Genomic DNA, 11251 nt, shown 5'->3' with positions numbered 1-11251 from the left:
ATTAATAAAAAAGCAAAGAGTGTAAACTAATGGCAAAGATTGCTCCTAATGGCCAAGAAAGGATCCTTAGCCCTCATCAACTGTAATGAATGAGCCAGCCCCCAGGGAAAGTTTGTAGCCAGCTCCCAGTGAAGGAAGTACCGGTAACCAGGAAGAGAGAGTTAACTACAAGACAGGATGGTTATAGCTGAAAGTCAACTCCCCCACCCTTAGGAATGTCCACTGTTAGCAGAGTTGCGGAGAGCCAGCTGGCAGCTTGCTAGCGCACTAGTGAAGGACAAAATGCAGGGGCTAGAAACGGAAGCAGCTCGGAGAGCGTGAAGGACCACAGTAGTACTGTTTCAGAGAATGAGGAAGGGGTGGGAGCTGACCCCCTTAGTCCAAGGTCCAGGGGCATAAGGGGGGGGGTCTGCAAAACAGAATACGTCACAAGAGGAAGTTTGGCTGTTTCTGGTCTTGCCGGAAGCACCCTCCTTAGTAGGGACATCTTTGATTTATAGACGGACAGCTGTGATCGCCGCTCCAGTGAACTCTGTTTTTGCAATAAATCTTCTAGTTAATTAACTACACTCATTTGTTATCGACACTCCCTGACATCTACTCATATTGAAGGCATTGGCATGTTGAAGATGATATTGATTTTGCTGACTAATGCAGCTTCCGTCTGTGTGTTGATAACAGGAAGATCAACCCTGGCAAGCTATTTGAGATATCATCTTCTTTCCCCCTTTTGTGACTTTTTAGTAGCTGGATATTTAACAGCGCAAACCACCATTTCTAGATTCTTCTGGGTGGCCTCCCAACCCTCTACAGCAGACTGAGAGATTACTGGGTGCACAAGGTGGAAGGAGATGTGTCATGAGTGGACTTCATTCTCTGCACACAACAACTTAATTGAATCCCACCAAGTATCTTTGCAATATGTTGTTGTCATTATGCATGTTTTAAATCTATTTAGTTTTATTAAAGTATGTCAGCTTTGGCAAATAACTGTCTTACCATAAAAATTAATAGAATCTTTAATTTTGGAGGGCAATGTTCATATATGTCAAATGCAAATATTCTCAGTTTTACTGGTTTTAGCAAGAAACAGCCATCTCCTTCTTTCCACATGAATCTTGCAATGAAACCTGGACTACTATTCTGAACTATCTCATTATAAAACTTGGAAATGCCTGATGGAAATTTCTGATTAAAAAGCTGAAAAAAGAATTTGCATCTGAAGTTGTATTTACAGCAAACTGACACTGACCCGATTCATAATATATGTGTTACACCCCTCCATCACTTTTTATTCCATTCCACTAATAATGATTCCAATTGAAACATAAATTAAATCCAATAATGATTTAAAGTACTGAGAAATTGCTCCTCCTCCTAGTAATACTGTATATACTAAGAGCAAATTCATTCTCTGAGTCTTCATGTAGCCATAATGGTACTATCCACACACAAGAGCCCACGGCGTATGTAGGGGGAAAAGCTTTAAGAAGAGAGGAAGGACACAGACTGTTAATCAGTCAAAGGTCAGGTTTTTGTTTGATGCCTAATACAGTGCTACCTCGGGTTACAGACGCTTCAGGTTACAGACTCCGCAAACCCAGAAATAGTACCTTGGGTTACGAACTTTGCTTCAGGATGAGAACAGAAATCGTATGGCGGCAGCAGCGGGAGGCACCATTAGCTAAAGTGGTGTCTCAGGTTAAGAACAGTTTCAGGTTAAGAATGGACCTCCAGAATGAATTAAGTTCTTAACCCGAGGTACCACGGTATGGCCTAAATTTTGTATTTCACATTTCAAAATCAGATTGTTGATAAGATGGCATTTCCTTTTCTCAGTGGCTCATGGTATATTTGGTATATTAATTCTAGCTTATTGCACACTGAGAAGTACATATGAACGATCTCACTCAATTGCCCGTCCCCTCTGGCCAAGCTGGTAGCCATGTGTGGATGAGGGGTGTGAGGAGACACAAATGAATCAAACTCAATGTAAATAAAAGTCAGATAGGTAATCAATAATATATTGTTAAGTAGTTAAGCTTCAAACAAATTTACTCTGTTTCCACTGTATTTTAGATATCCCAGTTGACCTAATTGGCAGGAAGATGGAGAAAGACGATATCACAGAAATAAAAGATTTTTACCTCACCGAGCTGCCTGATCTTCTGAAGTGAAAATCTCCCTCTTAGTGGCAATTCTGCTGACCTACTTGATTACTCTGGTAGGGAATGGGGCAATTCTCCTGGCCAAAGGGACAGATGTTCACCTCCAGACCCCCATGTAACTCTTCCTCAGTAATTAATCTTATTTAGATGTCCTTTGTCCAACTGTCACTGTGCCAGAGATGCACCAGGTCTTCTTGTCAGAGGACAAGGCAATATCATTTGTTGGTTGCATGCTAGAACTCTTATTTCTGATTGATGTGGTGGGCACTCACATTTTATTGCTAGCAGTGATGGCATATGACCGGTATGTTGCTATCTGCAGTACATCATGCTACACAAACATAATGAAAAAAGCAAATAACAACAACAACAATAATGGATTTATACCCCGCCCATCTACCTGGGTTTCCACTCTGTGTGGCTTCCAACAAAAGATTAAAAATAAATTAAAACAAATAATTGCTTTGAAGAGACTTTGTTCTCCTGAGAAAAGTAGCTGTGTGAGTCCCTTTGAAAGCAAAGAGACTTCAAGGTTAAAGTAAGTTTCCTTGAGTTCACCAGAACTTGGGCACAACCCATTTTCTATGGATCAGGGCCATTGCATTTAAAATACCTTTTGGCAGAATGAATTTGCACACTTCTGAGACTTCAACTCAGGGACTGTCGGATTCCTCAGAGACTTTTGTCCCAATATAGACACTTTGTCTCGATACCATTCACCCACACTGCTGTGCCAAAGGAAAAATAATACGGTACTTTGCCCCTTTGACTCAAGTCAGTGGCATTGTTTATTGAATTTTAGTTCAGAAGAGGCATGCTATCATTTTTCCTGGTGAGACATACATTCTTCACATTGTCCTCTCTTACTGTGGTGCTCAAGTCTACAAGGAAAGCAAGGAAGGCAAGTAGATGCTTTATTGTACTGGCAGACTTAGGCAGTCAAACATTTTAGGTAGATAGTGCTATTTTTTAGTGATAGGCATACTCTATTCATTCAATGAGCTGAAGATCAGACATCATAACTCATGATATCAGTGGGTGATGGGCAAATTTCCATGTCACAATCTTGAATCCCTTATCAGTAAGAAGGGACTTTATACAGTGGTACCTCAGGTTAAGAACTTAATTCATTCTGGAGGTCTGTTCTTAACCTGAAACTGTTCTTAACCTGAAGCACCACTTTAGCTAATGGGGCCTCCTGCTTCTGCTGCGCTGTCACCTTGCAATTTCTGTTTTCATCCAGAATCAAAGTTCTTAACCCGAGGTACTATTTCTGAGTAAGCGGAGTCTATAACCTGAAGCATCTGTAACCTGAGGAAGCACTGTACTGTAGCTTTCGGTTTTGCAGTAGAAATACCATATCATCCTCACAATATACCTTGTTGTGATGACTTAATTTTTAAATCCATTTCGTTTTAAAATATGTATTAAAACCCATTCCATTGATTCAAAATTCATTTATGGGAATGTATAATGTAGGGTTAGTTACTGCTTTATAACAAATCTCTGCAATACACTGTAATCATTATGTATATTTTCAATCCATTTATTTTTATCAAACAGTGGCAGATTTGGCAGATAATTCTCTAATTCCCCCCAAAAATCTGCTATTAAGAGAAAGTGTAATTTTGGAGGGTAATGTTGTTAGATGCCACTATACATATTTTATTGATTTTAGGATTTTTTAACAAGAATCTGATATCTTCTTCTTTAAACATGTAATTGAAAGAAAAATTAATGAAATTTTCTAATGAAAAATAGAATAAGATTTTGAGAAATCTTATTTTGTCAGTTGAAAATAGCTGACGAAAAAGCTGAAATAATTTGTATCTGGTTTTATAAAGTTTAACATTAGAAAACAAATGGACATTGACTTGATTAATATATTTTAATAGCAAATTCATGTTGTCTTTATGTAGCCAAAAAGGTACCACCCATACCAGGAAAAGGTATTATCTAATGTAGGAAACCCTGACATTTGCAGAAGAGGGCAACATTTTTAGGTGGGATGTTTTAGGTGGAGGGAAACTATCAAGCTCAGCATTCCATGAAATGCTGTCTCACTGTGGAAAGGAGTGAACAGAACTCTGTGGGTGGACATTGCAACATTATAGTTGTAGTTTTAATAAAGATAATAAATGTCTGAACATTGAGGGAGCCTGGCCCCCTTAAAACTGATGCCAAGGGGACTGAGGTGCCCACGATCCCCTAGACGTGGGGCGTTGGCACCCTGCTTCCTGACTGGCTCTCTTATTAAAAACAGAACTACCCTTAGATTACAAACTGAATGATCCCTGCTCTTGCTCTTTTAACAAATCTGCTTTGTTTTCTCCGTACTTTAGATATGCAATTTGAGTGGCAATGGAGAAAACCAATATCACAAAAACAAGAGATTTTTACTTCACAGAGCTGTCTGATCTCCCAGAAGTGCGAATCTTTCTCTTTGTAGCAATTCTGCTGATTTACTTGATCACTCTGGCTGGGAATGGATCAATCCTCATGGCAATAGCGACGGATGTTCACCTCCAGACTCCCATGTACTTCTTCATCAGCAACCTTTCTTTCCTGGATGTCCTTTGTCCAACTGTCACTGTGCCCAAGATGCTCCAGGTCTTCTTGTCAGAGGACAAGTCAATATCATTTGTTGGCTGTGTATTACAACTCTTCTTTCTGATTGATGCTGTGGGCACTGAAATTTTATTACTCTCAGTGATGGCGTATGACCGCTATGTGGCTATCTGCAGTCCCTTGCACTACACAAACATCATGACAAAAAGGCTGTGTGTTCAGCTGGCTGCTGTGACCTGGCTAACCGGCTTCATCAATCCCATGATTCATACCTCATTGACCTTTACATTATCCTTCTGTGAGCCCTATAAAGTTAACCAATATTACTGTGATATTCCACCACTAATGGCTGCCTCTTGCTCCTCTACCTACCTCCCTGAACTGGTTCTCCTGCTTGTGGCTGGCATTTTAGGAAGTGGTGCATTCCTGGTCACTCTGATCTCTTATGTCTATATCATATCTACTATCTTGCGCATGCAGTCTGCCGAGGGAAGGCGCAAAGCCTTTTCTACCTGTGGTTCCCACCTGACTGTAGTTTTCCTGTTTTATGGGACCACCATTGCCACCTATGTTCGCCCCACTTCCAGCTATTCGCCCAAACAGGACAGAATTGTTTCCATGTTGTATGGGATTGTTACTCCTATGCTAAACCCTATGATCTACAGTCTGAGGAATAAGGATGTTAAGAGGGCCTTGGTCAAAGCATTTCACCTGAAAAGTTTTTCATGAAGTTATTGGGTTCAATCATCCCTGTCCTTGAATATTGTCCTTCAAATACACTGTACGTCTGAGCTAAAAGTCACTACAATATTCCTTCCTTCCTCCCTCCCTCCCTCCCTCCCTCCCTCCCTCCCTCCCTCCCTCCCTATGAGCCTGTACTGGGCGACTATCATTTAATGACCTGTTATGAAGTAACATATTTACGGAAATCTAATGCGCACTTCTTTTGGGCCAAATTATATTGCGAAAATTAAGGTGTGCATTAGATTTGATGGTGCATTAGATTTGAGTAAATTCCATATGCAGTTTGGACACTGTACGCTGTTTGGGGATCTGAGAAGGTTTTAAGGCAAAAATTGCAAGAATGCAGTTTAGAGTTTTTGGGGCAGTCACCCTTTTGCAGTGGGAGGGTATGGATAGTGAGGAAAAGGTGAATTGAGATTTTAGATACAGATAGGTAGCCGTGTTGGTCTGCCATAGTCAAAATAAAAAAGTTCCTTCCAGTAGCACCTTAAAGACCAACTAAGTTAGTTCTTGGTATGAGCTTTCGTGTGCATGCACACTTCTGAGATTTTAGAGTGAGACAACAGACAAGGAAGAGAACACGTTTCCCCAAGAGAAGAGGACTTCATGGGGCTTCAAAGCAGAAGGCAGGGGAAGGAGAGGGAGGGGTGGACTTGAGAGTGTTTAATGCATTTCCTGATTCTGCAAGGATGAGGTCTGTTGGGGTTGATGGTGGTGACATGGAAATCTCCTCAGTATAGGAATGAAGGAAAGCCAAGGGTAAAATGCAAGGTGTGTGAGTGTGTTGTTCCACAAGAAATGTTCTTCTACAGAGACAGGCGAAGTCTCTTGGGTAACCACAGATTCCTAGATAGTTAGGTGAAAAGCATCAGTTCTTATGTTTGAGTTGGGCTTGAAGATTAACAAAAAAGCAAAGTGTGTAAACTAATGGAAAGGTTTGTACTTAAGGCTAAGAAAGGCTTTTCAGGCCTCATCTACTCATACTGAAGGCATTGGCATGTTGAAGTTGATATTGATTTTCCTGACTACTGCTGGTTCTGTCTGTGTTTTGATAACAGGAAGATCAATCCTGGCAAGCTATTTGATATACCATCTTCTTTCCCCCTATTTGTGACTTTCTAATAGCTGGATATTTAACAGCACGCACCACCATTTCTAGATTCTTCTGGGTGGCCTCTCAAATGGAAGATAACAGGAATACAAGATGCAGTTTATAAAAGAACCTTTTAAACCAGGTTTGGTCCTGAGGAAATTTGTTGTCCTTGATCCTCATAGAAATCAATTAGATTTTATGGTTAAATAAAGTTTGCTTGAGTTCACCACAACATGGGACTAACATTTTTTCTCTCTCAATCAGGAACATGGGCAGGGTGGGACATGGAGGGGCAGCTGCTCCCCCCCAAATCAATAGAAATCAATAAAAAGTACATAGTTATCTGAGTTTCTACCCCCAACAAAAGGCTTGCCCCACCAAAACAAAAATCCTGGCTACGCCCATGATCAAGACCATTGTATTCCTTTTGGCCAAAAGAGCTTTTGCACATCTGAGTCTTCAAGTCAGGAACTGCAGGGTTCCTTTGAGCCCTTTGTCCAAATGTAGCCACTTTCTCTTGGTGCCATTTCCTCTCATGGCAGATGTAGTGTTTTTTAAACTTTACTTCAGAAAACAATGCCAGCATTTCTCTTGACTCCACATTTTTTTTTTAATCGTCTTGCTTGATAATGTGTGCTACAGATTACTTGGAAAGCAAGAAAGGCAAGTGACATCCATTTGTTGGTAGGTAGTCTAATATTATAAAACTTCTGTGCTATTTCTTCCTCATACACTTATTGTATTAATTCCACAAACTAACAATCAGAGATCAGAAGTCATGATCTCAGTAGGTGATCTTTTGCAAGTTTCCTTTTCACAATCTTAAATTCCTTATCTGTAAAATGGAAATGCATATTGTAGGTTTAGGTTTTGCAGTAAAAAAAAATCTTTTTAGCATATTCACAATATATTGTTGCCATCATCTAATTTTTAAATCTATTTAGTTGGGTTGAAACCCACTACCTAAGTTTTAAATCCATTTGGAGGGATGTATACCATTGGTTTTGTGATCGCAGTTGAAGAAACATAGTGGGTGGAATCAGTGTAGCGCAAAGTGGCCCGTGAGCAGGGGAACGAGGTCCACCTGCGCAATGGGACCTTCCCCCCTCTCTTCTGCCATGCACTCCTCTTGCTCCCAGCTCTGGGTTTTCTCCCAACCCTCTACAGCAGATTGAGGGATTACTGGGGGCACAAGGTGGAAGGAGATGTGGCATGAGTGGACTTCATTCTATGCACACAGCAACTCAGTTGCATCCCACCAAGATTCTTTGCCACCAAGGACACAGACTGTTTTTTTTAAAAAATGTAATATTTTTATTAACTTTTTACAAAAAACAAAAACATTTCATTGAAAGAAAAGAAACCCCCCCCAGCAAAACTGAATAACAACAACAACAACAACAACACACACATACAATACTGTTTTTGTTTTTAAAAAATCATATTAAATCCTTAGTTTGGGATTACTTTAATCCCTTGACTTCCCTCCATCCCCACCCTAGGTTCAATTTTATTATTTTCATTTAGGTACGTCCCAAAAATCTTAACTTCTATTTTCTTCCATTTTTAATACATTTTCCAACATGTTACAAGCGTTTTCCGAAATCCTGCTAATGTATTTACTTATGTGCTTTGCTTTTGTGTGTACACAATAAACATTTTCCATTCTTCTTTATATTGTTATCATCTTAATTTCTAGATTTCCCAATTATTTTAACCATTTCAGCCTATTCCATTAACTTTATTTACCAATCTTCTTTAGCTGGGACTGTACTGAGCTAGGATTATCCAAATGGCCTTTTCCCTTTTTCCCCCTTTCCAACATTTAAATGAAGTACAGGCCATGAATTTTAAATCATTCTTCCACCTGAGTATTATGTCTCACATCTTTTGCCCACTTTGTCATGACATACTTGACCTCTTCATCTTTAATTTCCCATTCCAAGCGTGAATTGTACATCTTTGAAGATATTTGAGTACCACTTTCTATTTTTTGTCTCTGAAAATTTGAGATTTCATAAGCAAATCCTTCCTTTTTTCATTTTCAAATATTTCATTTAGTTGGTAATGTTGCACAGAGAGTTAGGAATGACACAGACTGTTAATCAGTCAAAGATCAGGTTTTGCTTGAAGCCTAAGGTAAAAGGTAAAGGTACCCCTGCCCGTTCGGGCCAGTCTTGCCAGACTCTAGGGTTGTGCGCTCATCTCACTCTATAGGTCGGGAGCCAGCGCTGTCCGCAGACACTTCCGGGTCACGTGGCCAGCATGACAAGCTGCATCTGGCGAGCCAGCGCAGCACACGGAACGCTGTTTACCTTCCCGCTGGTAAGCGGTCCCTATTTATCTACTTGCACCCGGAGGTGCTTTTGAACTGCTGGGTTGGCAGGCGCTGGGACCGAACGACGGGAGCGCACCCCGCCGCAGGGATTCGAACCGCCGACCTGACGATCGGCAAGTCCTAGGCGCTGAGGTTTTACCCACAGCGCCACCCGCGTCCCATTTTGCTTGAAGCCTAATATGGCCTAAATTTTGTATTTTAAATTTCAAAATTGATTATTGTTAAGATTGTTGATAAGATGGCATTCCCTTTTCACAGTGGCTCATGGTAGAGCTTTGCTATATTAATTCTAAATTATTGCACAGTGAAAAATACTTATGACCTTGTTTCAAACAAGGGTCAGGCAATTCTCTCCCACTCAGTTGCCAGTCCCCTCAGGCCAAGCTGGTAGCCATGGGTGGATGAGGGGTGTGTGGAGACACAAAAATTGAATCATTCTCTATGTAAATAAAAGTCAGAAAGGTAATCAATTATATATTGTTAAGTAGTTAAGCTTTAAACAAATTTACTCTGTTTCCACTGTATTTTAGATATCCCAGTTGACCTAATTGGCAGGAAGATGGAGAAAGACGATATCACAGAAATAAAAGATTTTTACCTCACCGAGTTGCCTGATCTTCTGAAGTGCAAATCTCTCTCTTTGTGGCAATTCTGCTGACCTACTTGATTACTTTGGTAGGGAATGGGGCAATTCTCTTGGCCATAGGGACAGATGTTCACCTCCAGACCCGCATGTATCTCTTCCTCAGTAATTTATCTTATTTAGAAGTCCTTTGCCCAACTGTCACTGTGCCAAAGATGCACCAGGTCTTCTTGTCAGAGGACAAGGCAATATCGTTCTTTGGTTGCATGCTAGAACTCTTATTTCTGATTGATGTGGTGGGCACCCACATTTTATTGCTAGCAGTGATGGCATGTGACCGCTATGTTGCTATCTGCAGTCCATTATTCTACACAAACATCATGAAAAAAGCAAATGATAATAATAATAATAATAATAATAATAATAATAATAATTTATACCCTGCCCATCTGGCTGGGTTTCCCCAGCCACTCTGGGCAGCTTCCAAGAAAAGATTAAAAATACATTAAAACAGATATTGCTTTGAAGAGACTTTGTTCTCCTGAGAAAAGTAGCTGTGCGAGTACCATTGAAAGCAATGAGGTTTCAAAGTTAAAGTAAGTTCCCTTGAGTTCACCAGAACGTGGGCACAACCCATTTTCTATGGATCAGGGCCATTGCATTCAAAATACCTTTTGGCCAAATGAATTTGCACACTACTGAGACTTAACTCAGGGACTGCAGGATTCCTCAGAGAGCTTTTTCCCCAATATAGACACTTTGTCTCGATACCATTCCCCCAACCACCGTGCCAAAGGAAAAACAATACTTTGCCCATTGACTCAAGTCAGAGGCAATGTTTATTTGAATTTTACTTCAGAAGAGCCTTGACATCATTCTCCTGATGAGATATAAATTCTTCACATTGCCCTCTCTTACTGTGGTGCTCAAGTCTACAAGGAAAACAAGGAAGGCAAGTAGATGCTTTAATGTACTGACAGACTTAGGCAGTCAAACATTTTAGGTAGGTAGTGCTATTTTTTAGTGATAGGCATACTGTATTCATTCAATGAGCTGAAGATCAGACATCAGAACTCATGATATCAGTGGGTGATGGGCAAATTTCCATGTCACAATCTGAAATCCCTTATCAGTAAAAAGCGACTTTATACTGTAGTTTTCGGTTTTGCAGTAGAAAAACCATAGCATCTTCACAATACAAATTGTTGTAATGACTTAATTTTTAAATCCATACCGTTTTCAACTCTGTATTAAAACCCATTCCATTGATTTAAAATTCAGTTGTGGGAATGTATAAGTAGGTTTAGTTACTGCTTTATAATGTATGTTTAGTTACTGCTTTATAACAATCATTGTATGTCTGCTTTACACTGTTATCATTATGTAAATTTTCAATCCATTAATTTTTATCAAACAGTGGTAGATTTGGCAGATAATTCTCTTACCCTAAAAAGGTCTGGTATTAAGAGAAAGTGTAATTTTGGTGGGTAATGTTGTTAGATGCCACTATACATGTTTTATTGATTTAGGTTTTTTTAAAAAAATATTTTCTTCTTTTAACATGTATTTTAATGAATTAATGAAATTTTTTAATGAAAAATACAGTAGATTAATATTTTGAGAAATCTTATTTTGTCAGTTGAAAATAGCTGATGAGAAAGCTGAAATAATTTGTATCTGGTTTTATAAAGTTTAACATTTGCAACAAATTGACATTGACTTGATTAATATAATTTTAACAGCAAATTCATGTTGTC

The 11251-nt window shown here is 39.6% G+C and overlaps 1 protein-coding gene across 1 annotated transcript; it reads left to right on the top strand.

The window, feature by feature from the left end:
- Positions 1-4529: 4529 nt before the first annotated feature.
- On the top strand, positions 4530-5465 carry LOC308471473 (olfactory receptor 5V1-like; the record flags this gene model as incomplete). The annotated part of the gene is made up of 1 exon (XM_080995469.1): positions 4530-5465. One exon carries the CDS (start codon positions 4530-4532, stop codon positions 5463-5465), a length of 936 nt encoding a protein of 311 aa, XP_080851595.1.
- Between the last annotated feature and the right edge of the window lie 5786 nt (positions 5466-11251).

Source organism: Podarcis pityusensis (assembly GCF_964106645.2).
Source record: "Podarcis pityusensis genome assembly, chromosome: 1".
NCBI lineage: Eukaryota > Metazoa > Chordata > Lepidosauria > Squamata > Lacertidae > Podarcis > Podarcis pityusensis.
Note: the sequence above shows the minus strand (reverse complement) of the source record. Positions and strands in the feature narration are given on the sequence as shown.